Source organism: Carettochelys insculpta, chromosome 3, assembly GCF_033958435.1.
Source record: "Carettochelys insculpta isolate YL-2023 chromosome 3, ASM3395843v1, whole genome shotgun sequence".
Taxonomy (NCBI): domain Eukaryota; kingdom Metazoa; phylum Chordata; order Testudines; family Carettochelyidae; genus Carettochelys; species Carettochelys insculpta.
This window is the reverse complement of record NC_134139.1, coordinates 57989678-58006271: the sequence shown is the minus strand read 5'-3', so window position 1 is coordinate 58006271 and position 16594 is coordinate 57989678. Positions and strand designations below refer to the sequence as shown.

The following is a 16594-nucleotide window of genomic DNA, read 5'->3' as shown; positions in this document are numbered from 1 at the left end:
GGATTTAGGCCTCCTACCAAAAAAGACCCTTACGCTGAAGTAGAGATGGTTGCTACACTGAAACTTGAATGATTCATCAGGCTGAAAGACCCCAGACTACAGCCAGGTTTGGACCTGGAAAAGAAGAGCCTAAGGACAAGAATATTCCCGGCTGCGAGCCTTACTTCAACAACTGTGGTAATTTTGTAGCTAACACATTGCCTTCATCGAAACATGCATGGCTTGGGGCAGCTAAAAGACAGTACACTGTAGACAGACATGAAAATTGTGACTGCCCAGAGAGGCTCTTTCAGGAACTTGCATCTGCATTTAGGCCTCCTACCAAAGAAGACCCTTATGTCTAAGTAGATGTGGTTGCTACACTGAAACTCGAATGATTCATCAGGCTAAAAGGCCCCAGACTGCAGCCAGGTTTGGACCTGGAAAAGAAGACCGTAAGGATAAGAAAATTCCCTGCTGTGAGCCTTACTTCAACAACTGTGGTAATTGTATAGCTAACACATTGCCTTCATTGACATATGTATGGCTCTGGGTGGCTAAAAGATCCCCAGCTACAGCAAGCCCCAAAAATCATGACGGCCCAGGGAGATGTCCCCCAGGTGGCTAAAAGACCCCCGGCTACAGCCAGCCCCTGAAAATAATGACCCTCACTGCGTGCAAGCTGCCTGGCACTTTGAGCCTTACGTCCTTTTATTGGTTCAGGATCGAGCAGTGATGTGGCTGGGCGTGGGAATGTTCCAGACTGTATGGCACCTCCAGGGAGAGGGAAGGGAGGGGATGTGGGAGTCAGGACAACAGGTAAATGGCTGAAAAGAAGTTTCTCACCCTACAAGACAAGCATGACCCCACCCACAGCCGAGCTGACACATGGTACAGGGGGCCTGTGGCTGGTGGCAGGCAGCGCAGAAAAAAAAGGCAGTTAGCAGGGGTATGCACAGAAACGCAGACCCCACAGTTGTGCTCCTAGCAAAGAAAAAGAAAGAAGATGTTTCAGCCTCTCATGACCCTACCACCATGGGCTTACAGGTGCCAAATTGCAATGGTCTTTCTGTTGCCTAATTCCTTCACACTTGAGAACAGTGGAGATGTAAGAGGCCAGAGTGGAGAACTGTGGTGCATTGTGGGGCACATGCGGCACAAGTGTGGAGGCTAACAAATTTGATGTAAAGACATGGCACATTCTCACTTCCCTTCATTTGGCATTTTAAATTCGAACTGAACGCTGTGCTCGTCAGGTTACTATGATTTTAGGATTGTGATGTTATGTCGATTTTCGTGGTCCATAAATTGAGCTAATGGAATTTACAGTGAGGACTTGGAAAAATCAGGCTAACTGACTTAAAATCGATTTTATCTCCTAGTGCAGATGCAGCCTAAGGCTACGTCTACACGTGCAGCCAACATCGAAATAGCTTATTTCGATGTTGCGACATCGAAATAGTCTATTTCGATGAATAACGTCTACACGTCCTCCAGGGCCGGCAACGTCGATGTTCAACTTCGACGTTGCTCAGCCCAACATCGAAATAGGCGCAGCGAGGGAACGTCTACACGTCAAAGTAGCACACATCGAAATAGGGATGCCAGGCACAGCTGCAGACAGGGTCACAGGGCGGACTCAACAGCCAGCCACTCCCTTAAAGGGCCCCTCCCAGACACAGTTGCACTAAACAACACAAGATACACAGAGCTGACAACTGGTTGCAGACCCTGTGCCTGCAGCATAGATCCCCAGCTGCCGCAGAAGCAGCCAGAAGCCCTGGGCTAAGGGCTGCTGCCCACGGTGACCATAGAGCCTCGCAGGGGCTGGAGAGAGAGCATCTCTCAACCCCCCAGCTGATGGCCGCCATGGAGGACCCAGCAATTTCGACGTTGCGGGACGCGGATCGTCTACACGGTCCCTACTTCGACGTTCAACTTCGAAGTAGGGCACTATTCCTATCTCCTCATGAGGTTAGCGACTTCGACGTCTCACCGCCTAACGTCGAAGTTGGTGCCGCTACTTCGAAGTAGCGTGCACGTGTAGACGCAGCTTAAGTCTCCTTATCCAGTATCAGCTTTTTCCCACCTCTCCTTCCTGGTTCCTTGTCTGAGGAAGGAACCTTTTTTCCCTCACCTTCTCAGCCAGTCTCAGTGTTCCCCTACTCCTGCCCACTGGTCCCCCGTCCCCACTCCCCAGCCTATTCCCTCACTGGTGCCCAGTCCCATTCTCTCCCATAATGGCTTCCAGACCCAGCTTCCCCAACCTCCTACCCCCACTCTCAGTCTCCTTACCCAACCAGCCTGATCCTGCTATCCCTCCACTGGCTGCCAGTCTTAGTGCCCAAACAGCCTCAATGTCCCCGCAAATCCAGGGCTCCTTCTTCTTTCCCAGTCAATCCCATTCTCCCCTCTGATTCCCAGCCCTACTTTCTGTCTCCCGCCAAGTCCAAGTCCCTCTAAGAATCCTCATCCCAGTCAATTTTTCCCCTCCTCTCATGCCTGGCTTTTGTCCTACCTGCATTCAAGCCAGATGGCTGCCTTCTCCATGCTGCCTGGGAGGTAGCAGAGGTGTCATTCAAACCACATAGGGCGGAAGTCCAGCTTCACCCTTATAGCCCTGGGCTGGAGCATACGCTCTCTCTCTGGCGGGAGGGGTGGTACATGTTCTCTCTGGCCACGTGTAGAAGCTTTGAGGGGACGGAGCATGTTCAATGGCTCTGTTGTGATGGTGCACACACGGTCTGGTGAGCCCATCAAGCTGTGAAGGTCTGGGGCATAATCAGTGTGCACCGAATCTGTAGAGATTTTATCTCCAAAGATCTAGCAGGTCTCTGCTGCGCATATGTGAACTGCTATTTCTCAAAGATTTGTAATTTGGCCAAAGGTTGATCCCTAAGGCCACCCCCTTCCAAATTTCAGGTCGTTGCTCTGAATCGTGGGTACATTGGAACATGTCAAGAAAAGCTATTTCTGGAAATTTTTAACGTAGCCAAAACAAAGTATTTTTCTAGAGCCTCTTTCTGGAAAACAGGTGCATATTATGTTACCCTCCCCCACAAGTGTTTAAAGTACTGCATAATGGAACAGTGAATTAGGCCAACTGTGCCTACCACAGGGGGGAAGAGCCTGGGAGTTAAGATTTCTGGGTTCTAGTCCCATCTGCATCACTAGCTTATTGTGTAACTTTCCCTTAAAAATTCTGCAGCAGAATCACAGCAGATCCATTGATCTTACACCCTCCTATGCTTCCCTTTAATCATTGTAAAACTGGTAAAACACCTACCTGAGTTATTATGCATTGGTAAAGTGCCTTGAGATCCCCAGCTATGTGGTGCAATGTCAGAATTGCCTTCGGTTCATGCAATGCCAATATTCAGCTGGTGTAAACTGGCATAGCTCCTCACTTGGCCCCAAGTGAGAACCCTAACTAATCTAATGTGACAATACCTTGGCACTTTTAAGAAGCCCATCTCCTTTAATCCACTATACAACCAATGGTGGGGTCTGTCATGGCTAATATATCTGTATTCCCTCTAGATCAGTGTTTTCTCTCATATCAATATGTCTCCGTGATACTTCCCTCTTCACAAGTCTCATGGTACAATATGGTCCTGAAACTTCTCTCACACATGTAAATTGCAATCAATGGTTTATCCTGGGATAAGCAGACTCAGTCTCTGTGTGCGTCCTGGTGATATTACATGGGTGTTTAGATTAGTTACCATGCCTTCCTCTGTGTTCCGGTCAGCACAGAACACACGATTGGTGTCCAGCAAATTAAATACTAAATAAATAATAATAAATGGACGTTGAAAAGTGAAGGGATTTACAAGCTAGCCCCCCCCCATTCATTTTTGGTTCTGGGAAAATACTGCTAACAATATCTTGTCCTTCCTGTCTGAGGAAGGTGGCATACAGGTGATTAGCTGAGGGAAATATTTTATTTCTAGAAACAATCCAGATACCTCGTCAGCAACTATTGTTATTCTTGTGACCTCCTTTCAATTGCAGAGCCTCACGATGGGCTTTGCCTGCCCTGTTTGGAGTAAGTACATTGGGTCTCACATCACACCTTGTACTTCCATGCAGTTATGTATGATTTACACTAATGAGAAGAGAGGAAGATCAGACCCCAGAAGTGATCTTTGTCCCTTGCGGCAAATTGCTCCTGTACACACTTGTAAGTGCCCGTTCTGGCTGCTCACTTTCAGAAGTAGCCAGTCTCTATTGCCTATGCAGCTGGAAAACACTAACTACTTGCTTCTAGGTAGCAATTAGATTTGAGGACAGAGGTTTATAGGAAATCACTGGAATCTCAAAGATCTCTTGCTTTTCTTTATTTTATGTCTGTTTCATCAGCAGCTGAAACTGCAACTCAGCTCTGGAATTATCTAATAAACTTGAATTATGATGTAGAGAACCAAAAGATCTGTCTTGGTCCAGGCTGTTTAGACCTTAAGGAAATGCCCTTTTAGTGGGGTTGTGCAGGAAACAGGTGTTTGTCAAAACTGTTTATAGAAACCTTCTGTGTCAGCAGGCCTAGTTGTTGTCTGCAGTTAGATTAATTTTAACAGCTAACCAGCAGGTGTCGCCACAGAACAGATTTCTTTTTTCCCCAATGACTGGCTCTGAGGTCCAGGCTCCGCTAAGCCTGGATAAACCTGAGGTCCCTATTAGCATGTTGCAGCGTAGTGTTTCTCAACCCGGGGTATGAATACCCGTGGGGGTACGCCGAGGTCTTCCAGGGGTTCCATCAGTTCATCTAGATATTTGCCTTGTTTTACAACAGGCTACACAAAAAAACCACTAAGAAAGTTCATTCAGGCAGTGCCTTGTTGCTACTCCTGCATCTGCCTTTTGCTGAAATGTAAGTACAATATTTCTGTTTCAATTAATCTATTTGATAATAATATGATAGAAAATCAGCAAGTTTTCAGTAGTAGCGTTCTGTGATATTTTGCATGTTTTTGTAAGTAAGGTAGTTTTTAAGTGCGGTGTAACTTGGTGTATGCAAAACAAATCTGACTCCTGAAAAGGGTATAGTAATCTGGAAAGGTTGAATGGCACTCTTTTCAAGACTTCAGATTGCTTTAGGACCATGTTTCTCAATTGTTGGTACATGTACCCTTGTAGGCAAGAGTAGTCTGGGGGTACATGTGATTTTTTTTAAAGGGAGTACTTTATGAAAAATGTTGAGAAACACTGTTGTAGCAACTGGTTATTCCAGCCACACGTTCGCAGTGAGGCTTATTTCAGAGCATCCTTGTTCCCTCTAACATTGCAAATGCTACAGGTGGTTTCTGACTGTCCAATTACTTCTCGTCTTTTGCAGGTTGAACAGTTCCAGTCCAGCACTTGCTGGTCCAGCAACATCCATCTGTAATCAAGCATGATTTTAGTTAGCCAGATAGTTTACCGTGGGCTTATATAGTTTGTTTACAGACACCAGTCCTGGTTCTCAGTGTTCCACCCTGTTGTTAGCTGTAATTCACCCCAAATGTTTTCAGAGCCCAATAAGCAGTGGAAGTGTTGGTAATGCTGCTAGCTGACATTGACCTCTGGTCCTGAGGGTGCTGGACTGGAGAGGTTCAACCTGTACTTGTTCCGATTTCTTTGGAGTGTTGCTGGGTTAGTAACGTGGAAGTTCCTGAAGTGTTTCAGTCACAAACTCATACCCCCCTCCCACACATGCACACAAACCAGATTATAAATGGCTATCCCTGACAATGGGACAGAAACACGAAGCTGTGTAAAATTCAGATCATCCGCAGTTAGGATACAAGATCCTCAGAACCCAGGTGTAGAAAAAAAAAAAAGCCAATCCTTCCCTGGCACGAGGTCAGACTCTAAGCTGGATGAGCAGGTTACTGGTTTTTGTTTTTGTTTTCAGCGAGATGGAAGCTGGAAGAATTACTGCTTCCCAGGTTATTCTGGCAACATGGCCTCTAGCGACTAGGTTATCAAACCACTTCAGAGGAGCGTTTGGAGCATCTCTAAGGTGCTACAGGACAGCTTGTTATTTGTCAACCTACAGACTAACAGGTCTACCCCTCTGAGGCCTGGGCTAAACTAGGGATCAAAGTTGATCTCAGATATGCAATTCTAGCCAGGCCCTTTGCATAGCTAGAGTGGAGGAATCAGAATCGACTTTCGTCCCTGATGTTGACCAGGGATCTTCGCCTAGGTGCCAATGTCCCTTACTCTAATCGTCATCCTGGAGCATCAGGATCGAGGGCCGAGCCCAGAGAGATCGATTTTACCACCTCTTCACATACTCAGCAAAATTGATCCCTGGAAGCTCGATCACAGCATGTTGATCCCCTTGTAAGTACAGACACCCCCAGACTATTTCCCAATTGTCTAACCCGCTCCTCCCAGCCCTGCACTATCTGCCTGACCCCAGCACAACACTGACCATAGCTCTGGGGAAATCGTGCAGGTGGCATATAACTGCCCGCTCAGCCTTCAAAATTAGGTTTTTCTTCCTCTTCAAAACTACCTGATTGTAATAATATTTCCTGCTTTCTTTACACTCTTCTTCCTTCCTCCCGAAGATACCAGAGTGCAATTTCTCGAGAGACAGTGACACTGGCTTAGAGCAAGCCAGCTATCTAGTTCTGATGCAGTGCTCACAGTAGGCTTGGTGTGGGTGTGAATAAATATATTTTACATGTGTGTGTTCACAGAGCATGAAATAAATATGTGCACAAGGAGCTAGAGAAAATATGAGTAAGGAGTACAAAGGAAGACACACAAATCAAGGCAGAATTCAGAGCTTGGAAACGGATTTCTAACTCCAACGCACTTCTCCAATTTCTTTGACTCCTTAATCGGATGCAATGTTGCCCACACTGATCTGCCTTTAATGTAGAGGAATTGGAGACCATGAGCTCATTTTAGAGAGGCAGGGCTTCTACTGAGTTCATAATCTTGTTTCTTGTGGGAAGGGAGGCGGGAGCAGCTTGGATTGTTAAATCACTTCTCCTCCTCTTGGGCCACCCTCAGCCATGTCCTTCTCCATTGAGTTCCTCAAAGCAGTTCTCCTGAGCCTGGGCCACGGGTGCCCTCGGAAAGCTAGATGAAAGGGGAAAGTGCCAGCTGCGTCTTTCTGGCTTCCTTGCTCGCAGGGACTGGATTTCCTTGCCTTTAGTCCTGGGGCTGTCATAGACCAGCGGCGGATTTGCGTCACCCGAGCAACTTGCTGGGCGAGATAAAGTTGCACAAATATTGAAAAGGGAAGCGGTCGCGCTCATTATGCAGTCGGGCGCCGGAAGAAATAAGGATTTCTGCTGCATCCGAAAATATGAAAGCCGCTTCTATTTCGGGCCCGATCTCGCAGGCACATCCGCTCATTTAGCCCGAGTTGGAGCCGATCAAAAACAGGAGATGACCTGAACTTCAGCGCGTCCCGAGCTTCCTGCACCCTCCGGGCTTCCAGAGGCGGGGCCGAGCCCCCCTGGGCGGGGGTGGCGGGAGCGGCTCCCCACCGCCGGGCGGGGCCGGGTGCCCTCGCAGGGGGAGGCGCCGCTTGCTGGGGTTCTGCGGCGCTCGGTGCGCGCAGCCGAGGGAGGGAGGTTGCCACCGGAGCAGGCGTCTTGCCGAGGCAGGGCCAAGGCGCGAGCCCAGGCCGTTCCCGTGGGACGAGGGAGCGGATGCTTCGGGTTAGGGGCTTCCTGGCCTCGAAGAGGGGCGGCCGCTGGGGACGGGGGGTCCCCTCTTCTGGCCTCCACGCACCAGCCCTGGCTGCCCCCCGCCAGGCATCAGCATCGCTGCTGGCTGGGGTGGTGCCGGGGAGGCGACTTCTAGGACCTGGGGAGACTATGGACTCCGGCCGTCTTGTCCCGGCGGGTGTGTCGGGGAGGGGGGGTTGGCCGCTGGGCCGGAGATCTCCTCCTGGGTGAGCCCCTGGGCGAAGGAGGCAGCCGGGCTGCAGCCTGGGGAGTGGGGGGCCTGCTGCCGGGGGTGCTTGCACCTGCCTTCCCCGGGGAAGCACCAGGCTTGTGTCCCAGAGCAGCCCCCGCACAAGGCGCGGCCCAGACTGCAGTGCTTTGCTGCAGAGCGGTTAAAGCAGGGTCCTGCCTCTGTCCTAAAGGATAAAGGCGCAGCCGAACACTTGGCCCTAGCCCGCCTCCAACCGAAACTACAGAGCAAGGTTGGCGTGGGGGCCGATCACTCTTCTCCTGGAAGTCCAGGTTCCCGAAGTACTTGCTGCCTTCGGCTAGGGCGACGCTAGCCAGTTCCCGCCCCCCCCCCCCCGCCAAAAGCCGGGGTTCTTTTGAAAAATCCCACAGCGTGTCTACACAGAGAACGCGCTCTGTCGATATTCAATGGGAAGACTGCAGCACTTTTCCGGAGGCTTCCTCCTTGCCCAGATGTGGGAGAGCACCTTTCCCAAGAGCTTCTTTAGGAAAAAAAAAACAGGTGGGCTGTGTCTACACTTGCATTCCTCTTTGGAAAGAGGTATGCAAATGAGGGAAGTCAAAAATGCAAATGAGGTGCAGATTTACATCTCTGGAGCCCCATTTGCATATTCTTTCGAAAGGGCTTCTTTCGGAGAAAAGCAAGGTAGCCGCGGCTTTTTCTCGAGTAAACCCCATCTCACACACAAGCACACACATCAAAACATCGATCCACTCTTTGGATAGAAAGCAGCCACACCCCTGCTGCTGTTTCAAAGGAAGGGACCAGGAAAGGCCAGGGGTGGAAAAGCCCTTGCCGTGGAGGACTACACTTTTGAAAAAAGGGCCCAGCGGCATCTACACAGCTGTGTCTACTCTTTCAAATGAGGGACATCAAAAATGCAAACAAGGTGCAGATTTACATCTCTGATGCTTGATTTGCATATTCTTCTTTCAAAAGTAGAAAAGATTCTATAAACAAGTTTATAGGAAGAAGGGTTCTTTCGAAGACGGGGTTTACTTTCAAAAGAGCCCTGACTACACCACTTTTCTACTTTTGAAAGAAGAATATGCAAATCAAGCATCAGAGACGCAAATCTGCACCTTGTTTGCATTTTTGATGTCCCTCATTCGAAAGAGTAGACACAGCTGTGTAGATGCCTCTGGGCCCTTTTTTCAAAAGTGTAGTCCTCCACAGCAAGGGCTTTCCCACCCCTGGCCTTTCCTGGTCCCTTCCTTTGAAACAGCAGCAGGGGTGTGGCTGCTCTCTATCCAAAGAGTGGGTCGATGTTTTGATGTGTGTGTTTCTGTGTGAGAAATTTCTAGAGAAGTTGGTTTGCTGTGGTTTTTTTTCTCTGAAGAGCTCTTCCAAAAGGACTTCTGTGGAAGGACCGCTGTAGTGTACCTCCAGCTGAATAGCCATGGCAAGAAGGGAGAGTCAGACCATTTGCCAGCAGTGTGAGGGAGCTGAGAAGCACCCAGACCAAGGCAAGGGGGGAATCAGGGCCCCGAATCAAGAGGGGAAAAAACCAGCAGAAGCTGAACCCCACGCCTGAGTTAGTTCTGGAGAGAACCCTTGGCTAGGTCTCCAGGAGCCACAGAACATCCAAAGCTTAGCTTCAATCCTCTGCGCTGCTGTTTCATGCGTGTGTGAAATGGCCCATTCTGGGATGCGTGTCTAACCCAGGACTCCTTGCGAGCTGCAAGGACTCAGGCAGGTGGGCCAGCGGCGCACGCCCATCCGCATTCTGCAGCGAGGACGGACACCCATGTCCACAGCTGCAAAATCGATTTTTAGGTGGGCACCTGGCATACCCTAAAATTGCACAGCGGCCATCCACACTCCCGGTAAGTGTCGACAGAGCCCTTCATCCCTGACCGTGGATCGCGGCGGCTAGCCAGAAGGATGCGCTGTAGAAAAGAAAAGCCATCGGCCTTCTTGTTACGCTTCCGACCAATGCCCTGGAAGGCGCCTCTTTAGTGTTGCCCGCGGCTCAGCTCTGTGTCGCACGCCCTGCTTCCTAGCCCCCCGGGGAGAAAGGGCTTCTCCTTCGCCGCGCTTCAAAGTTTGACCTTATTTCCGATCAGACCTATTCCTCACGTAACAACGATGCGCAGCTGTAAACCGCCTCCAGGCTTGTGCCAGCTGCATCCCAGGGCGTCCTGGGTAAACCTTTGCTAACTGCGGTGCCAGGACTTGTATTTGATGCACACGAAAGGGGCCCTGCAGCCCTGGCAGTTGCTTTGGAGTATTTCGCTCTGAACAGCTGTTTCGATAAAGGGGTTTCCAGGCCGTCTTTGGCCCCCTGGAAGTGGCCATTGCCAGTTCCTTGCTAAGCTGCGTGAGAAACCGCCCCGCCCGCACGATGGGAAGCAAGGGACAGAAAGGAGCCGTGCTTAGGAAAGCAAAGCCTCCTCCTCTGCTGACTGCTCCTCAGCAGCCCTGCCGCGAAGGCACAACCGCGTTTGTACGCACTCTTTTCCTGCGCGCGGATGGGAACCTGTTGGAGACCCCCCCCCCGCTCCTTTATTCTTTCCTGAACATAGACCGACAAACCTGCTTCCGTCTGGCTGAAATTAACAGACGGGCTTTGGGGCAGCTGGCAAGGCGGGCTTAGGGGGAGTTCGCCTCTTCTGCCAGAGCTTTACATGTGCAAAACTACGAAACGTCCCAGTCTAATCTCCCGTTTCTCCCAATGCCCTTCGTTTGCGGCTGTGCTTCCCAATCCATCAAGCCGCAATTATTATTCTGCTTAGCCTCGTTGAAAATCAATGCAAGGTGTTATCTGTACCGAGGGGAGCACGCACACGTAAATACACGTCTCTTATTTGTGCTGGCACTTGGCCGAGAAATACGACGATGTGAGATTACAGGTTTTTTTCCCCCCAGTGTTGGCAAGTTAGACCTGAAAAAAGAAAGAAAAAAAAAAGTTTGAATTTCTTCACTTTGAGCGAAAACGCTGGGAAGTTTGCAAACGTTTTGATGTTGTTGAAGCAACGGGCGGTGACAATTCAGTGCAGGGGAGCGGTTAAAATGTCCTTGCATGAGAAGAGGCTGTAAAAATCAAACCTTTTCCCACAGTCAAGCAGGTGGGAATTTGGTTATTAAACAACGCATCAGGTACGTTGAAGCCTCGTACTCCCGGCAGAAAATATAGTCACTTATTTTCCCGCTCCAGCATGTTGGTTTTATTTGCTTTGCTGTACAGGGAACTTAGGAAGAAAATAGCAAAGTGTAAGCGCATTCGTGAGAAAAGCACGCAGTAAAAGTGTCCCTCGTACCATTGTCTCCGAGATGTGTCACTATTACTTATACGGAGCCCAGAAGCAGCGGGGCAGAATTCACCTAAGTACATCTACTGCTCTTGCTATTAAAAGCTCCATTCCCCTACAGACCTGCCAAGTCGGGAAACGCCCCTAATCTGAAACTCTCCCAGGGCAGGTTTTCGCTCTTAGCAAGGCGTTTTCTGGTTTGCGTGAAGCCCTTTGCAATCAGCACGGGTAGCTAAAACGGACCTCCGAGCGGCACCGTTGCAGCCTGGCAGTCCCGCGTGCAGGACAGCCCAGCCGCATCCAGGGCGAGAGAGCCGAGGACAGAAGCAGGCAGAGACGAGTTGCCGGCCCCTTAGCCCATTTGGCCGAGGCGGGGAAGGGGAGCGGGCCCTGGTGAGAGCAGACTTTCCAATCCCCTTCTTTAAGTCAGTTCTGTCCTGCGCGGCTGCACCGTCTCCCCAGGGGCATGGATAAGCGCAGTGGTGCACAGGCGTTCATACCCCACCCCGGCCTATCAAGGGAGCCGCGGCGGCAGAGGGAAGACCGGGCACGCAGAGGCGTGGGGCGCGGGCGGGTGGGGGGCGAGCGAGGCATCTAGAGCGGAACGTCCGGTGCAGCCTGCGCCCGGCGCCGGGCTGGGAGCGCTCGGAGCTCCGCGCGCGCGGCCCCAGGGAGGAACGAAGGAGCCGGCGGCCCCGCCCCTCTGCGCTGATTGGCTGCCGGCTGGCCAATGAAGAGCCGGAGGCGGTGGCGCCGCTGACAGCGGCGCCCCGGCCCATTGGGCGGGCGGAGGCGGGCTGGCCTGCCGGCCGGCCGGGCGGGGGGTTGTTTTGGGTGGGTTCCCCGCTCGGAGCGGCCGGGCGCGCGGCAGGCGGAGGAGCGGCCCCACTCTCGGCTCGCGGCGGCCGGCTCGGAGGGGATCGCCGCGCGCTCCCTCGGGCGGGGCAGAGCCGGCAGGATGTACACGGCCGGCCTGGCCCCTTTCTACACCTCCAACTTCAGCCTGTGGTCGGCGGCGGCGGCGGCGTACTGCTCCGCGGCCGGGCCGGGCGCGGGCGGCTGCTTCCCGCTGGATCCCGCCGTGGCGAAGAAGCCGTCCTTCTGCATCGCCGACATCCTGCACGCCGGCGCCGCCGAGGCCGAGAGCCTGCCCGGGGGCTCGGCCGCCGGCCTGGCCGCTCACTTGGGAGCGGTGCAGCCCCACGCCCCGTTCCACCCCGCCGGCTCCCCGCTCAGACCCACCCCGGTGGTGGCCCCGGACACCCCCGCCGGCTTCCCGGCGAGGCTCTCCCCGCTCTCCGCCGCCTACGCGCACCACCACCCCGCGCCCCCGCAGCACCGATCGCCGGCAGCGGCAGGCAGCAGCGGCGCCCCGACCCTGGCCCGGCTGCCCGGGAGCCAAACGCACCATGCCTCGGCGCCGCCTCCTTCCAGCAAAGATCTGAAATTTGGGATTGATCGCATTTTGTCCGCGGAGTTTGACCCCAAAGTCAAGGAAAGCAACACGCTGAGAGGTAGAGATCTGAGCTTTTCTCGCTGTCAGCTCCTAGCCGGGCTTAACCCTTACAAGCCACTCCTAGCAATGCGGTGGGCTCTCCTCCTGCCGGGTCCCTTAACGCTAAGCTGCAGCCCACCCCCGAGAACACGCTGCTTTTATCCCTCCGCGCACATTTTGGAAGGGTTTTGCTGCAGTCGGTTTCCTCGTGCTGCGTGTGCACACGCGGACAACCGGTTCTGATTGTTTGAGGGATCCCGGTTCTAGGGGAAGATTCTGCCTCGCCCGAGGGAAACAATTGTATCGAGTTCCCTGCTTTATGCGTTCGTGCCCGGGCACTTGTAACGCGTGGCTTTTCCCCACCGCCCGGCCTCTTCGTTGTGCCTGAGAGTAGAAAAGCAACTGCACCCCCGCCCCTGCTCCCACACGGACTCCCTAGGTGAAATCCGATCAAGTCATTAGCAGCTTCTAGGTGTGTGGATTTATATTGCAATATAACAGAGCTCTCCTTGTTCCTGTGCTCACAGATCTGACTTCCTTATTAACTGCCAGCCGCCAAACTGGGGTTCATCTCCCCACCTTGCAGCCTTCAGCCGGCCAGTTCTTCGCGTCTCTAGATCCCATTAACGAGGCCTCTACTATTCTGGGTCCCTTAAACACAAACTCAAGGAATTCAGTTCAGCACCAGTTTCAAGACACTTTTCCAGGTACAAACCTTCCCTCTTAAACCCACCCCTGGCACAAGTCAGTTACCAACAGGGCCTGCACAGTCTAGACAGCTGATTTTGGCCTCCCTGCGCCCTTACAGGGCATCAGAGCGCTAACCCCAAAGAGATTTGGCAGAGGCTTGACACCCGAAGTTTCTCTTGTAGGGAGGGTCCCACTCTGGCATCTCGTCGACCAGGAAAATCCTGGAGGTGGCCTGCGTGTGGGAAGGCCAAGCCCGTCTAACAAACTGAGCGCGAACGCCAACGCTAGCTAGTGAGAGTAGGCTCCGGGAGGGACAGAAAGAAAGAAACACACCGGAGTTTAAAAAGATGCGGTACATTCAGGTGCAAATCGGAAGCTGTGTTATGGAGGTGGCATTTTGGTGGCCTCCACTGGGCCTCCCCTGCACGCACCGGTCCCCCTGTTTTGTGTAACTCATTTAAAACTTCTCCCCCTGCATAATGCAAATAACCCGGGTTGTCTCTCTTCTCCCTCTTTTCCACTCAACAGGTCCCTATGCCGTTTTAACGAAAGACACCTTGCCGCAAACGTACAAAAGAAAGCGCTCCTGGTCCAGAGCTGTTTTCTCCAACCTACAGAGGAAGGGCTTAGAGAAAAGATTTGAAATTCAGAAATATGTCACCAAACCCGACAGAAAGCAGCTGGCCGCGATGCTGGGACTGACCGATGCCCAAGTAAGAGCCTCGTTGGGCTTTACCTTTTCCTCTCCTCCCATCGCTTAAGTCCGGTCGGGCAAAGCTTGATTAATGTGTGTTTCTCGCCCGCTTCTCCTTTTGCTACGGGGTCGTTTAACCGTCCGGTGAGTGCGCTCCGCTGTATTTTCCTAGGGAAGCTGCGAATTCATGTGTCAGTATCCAAGCGTGTATCTCCTCGCAGGGAAAAAGCCCCGGGTCTCAGAGATTTACGTAATATGCCCGATGCGTTTGTTTTGGCAAATGCAGAGAAGTAGGAGCAAGAAAGCCAATAGGCCGCGGGAGACGGTAATTTTGAGCTTTATTGAAGTGCAGGTCGCTGCAGGAGGCAGTGTTTTCTTTTTTTCTGGAAGGAGACACAGGATAAGATTTTGTTTTGTTTTGTTTAATTCTCGCTGGTTTGGATTATGAAATCCCTGGGGCTGAGGAAGTGAAAACTTCTTTTCAAACGGAATCATTAAACGCTACTAAGTCACGATTCCACTCTTGATGGGCCAGGGTGCAGAGAATTGTACAACCTTGTGGTCTCTTGAGCAAGACTTGGTTTCCTGGACGAAAAAGAAGAAGGGAAATAAAAAAAGCCCTCTTGTTTGCAACCACCCTAAACAAGCAAACAAAAGTCATCCGCGGCCGGAGGGGAAAGCGGGCCGCTTGGCTGCGTCCTTTCAGCCCAGCCCTGCAGAGTTGCTCTCAGCGTTTTGCAAATGTTGCGAAGGAGGCAGATTCTTTCACAATTCATAAATCCAGAGAGAGAGAGAGAGAGTAATACCCTGCCCGGGACATCTGGCTGTTCCGATTCCCTTTCCCAAGGCTGTTCAGTGAGAGGCTTGGCCTGGCAATTCACTCCACCGTCCGAGGGAGGGTAGGGGCGGCCCAGGGGAGGCAGCCCCAGGACAGGCGTGCGCCGGGGTAGAGGCGGTGTCTGTATAACGCTGTATTTAAGGATACGTTCATCTTTGGGGAAGGGGCCTTTGGAATGAGGCGCAGGGAAATCGGAGCCGGCTGGCCAGACCCAGCCACTGGCCGGCCTGGAGCGCTCCGGAGGAGCGGGGAGGAGAGGCAGCGGGGGGGAAAAATCGGCCCTTGTTTCCCAGGCGCCCCGCAGCGGCGCTGCAGAGGGGGCAGGGGGTGGCGGCCTGCCCGAGCCCGGCCACTGATCTCGGGGGTCTCTCTTGTGTCTCGGCGACCCGCAGGTGAAGGTCTGGTTCCAGAACCGGCGCATGAAGTGGAGACACTCCAAGGAGGCGCAGGCCCAGAAGGAGAAGGAGAAGGACCCGGCCGACAAGGCCGGCGCGCTGGCTGCTGGGGAGCGGGAGCCGGAGCCGGAGCGGGAGCCGGACCGGGAGCCGAGCCCCAGCCGCTCGGAGGCGGACAGCGACAGCAGCGACTCGGAGTCTCTGGACCTGGCCCCCAGCGACACGGAACGGACTGAGGCCGCCGAGCCGGGCCTGCAGCAAACCAGTGTCATCAGGTCCTCGGCCGGCCCGGACCTGCCCGCCGCGCCCCCGCCGGGCCCCGGCAGCCCGGAGCCGCCGCGCGGCGGCCTCTAGAGGGGAGCGCCCGGCTCCGCCGAGCCCAGGGACTCGGGACCGGACAGATGCTAATTTATGCCGGAGCAGCGCAGGCGGGGGCAGCCCCGGGGAGCCGCAGCCGGAGATCCGCGGGGCGGGGGGGGGCGGGTTGCGTGGCCCGATCCCGGAGCGCCCGAGCCTTGTGGAGCGAGCGGGACAGAGCCGGGCCCCCTCTCCGCGTGGCCCGGGGGAGCTGCCCCGGCTGAGCCGGGCGAGGGCCGGCGAGTCGGCTCCACCCTTCACCAGCGCACGCCTCGGCCAGCGCCCCGGGTGGCTTGTGTACCCCGGCCCGGGCAGCCTGCGCCGCTCCCGGCCCGGCCTGTAAATAAAACCTTTGCTATGTTCATAACCCTGTCCGCGTTGTGGCCAGAGCGCCCTCAGCTCGCCGGAGGGGCGGCCCTGCCCCGGGGATTAACGCCCCGCAATCCTGGTCCCGGTTAAGTCGATGAATCCGGCCGCAAGGATTCGCATTCGGTTCCCAGCGGTGTACGTGGGAATCGGGCTGATTAAACTGGTCCAGGCGCTTAGGAATGACTTTGACGGCTAAGTAAGGGCTGGGTGAGGGCCGAGCCCTGCCTACATTCCCTCACCCGGCAGATATAGTAGGTGCTTGTGCACGGTTTAATCGGAGCAGAGGAGCAAAGTAATTGGATTTCCTGCCAAGCGTGTGCGCGGGGATAGATGGGGTGGGGGGAACCCTCCTGCTCCGAAGCGGCCGGGCAGGGGCGTTTGCTTTGTTTCTAAGAGGTGACTCCGGGCCCTTTACTGTTACTCTGTATCCCATTCGCAGATGGGGCTGGGGAGCCAACCAGCTACTCCGGCGCTTTTTCGGAGCCTGGATGACTTCTTAACCGGCCAAAGGCCTCCGGAGTTTTCTTTGGGGGCTGGCTCCTGACGGGGCCGGCTGGGCTGAGGGGGTGCCTTAAGATGAGTCAGCGGCCAACACTCCGGAGG

At 53.7% G+C, this 16594-nt stretch overlaps 1 protein-coding gene and 1 long non-coding RNA gene across 3 annotated transcripts in view; one reads left to right on the top strand and one right to left on the bottom strand.

Moving 5' to 3' along the window:
- LOC142010295 (uncharacterized) overlaps positions 1-15246 on the bottom strand; it is a 29813-nt gene extending 14567 nt beyond the window's left edge. The window contains exon 1 of the long non-coding RNA XR_012644758.1: positions 14075-15246. This is a non-coding gene — a long non-coding RNA (uncharacterized LOC142010295). The remainder of the gene's footprint in view (positions 1-14074) is intronic.
- HLX (H2.0 like homeobox) lies at positions 11946-15989 on the top strand. Of its 2 annotated transcripts, XM_074988606.1 has the most exons (4): positions 11946-12667; positions 13176-13355; positions 13867-14051; positions 15263-15989. In XM_074988606.1, the coding sequence occupies exons 1-4, from the start codon at positions 12112-12114 to the stop codon at positions 15617-15619; spliced, it is 1278 nt and encodes a 425-aa protein (XP_074844707.1). In that variant the 5' UTR covers positions 11946-12111; the 3' UTR covers positions 15620-15989. The 2 variants fall into 2 exon arrangements, with proteins under 2 accessions (XP_074844707.1, XP_074844706.1); XM_074988605.1 differs by lacking the exon at positions 13176-13355 and having other exon boundaries at positions 11968-12667.
- The last annotated feature ends 605 nt before the right edge of the window (positions 15990-16594 follow it).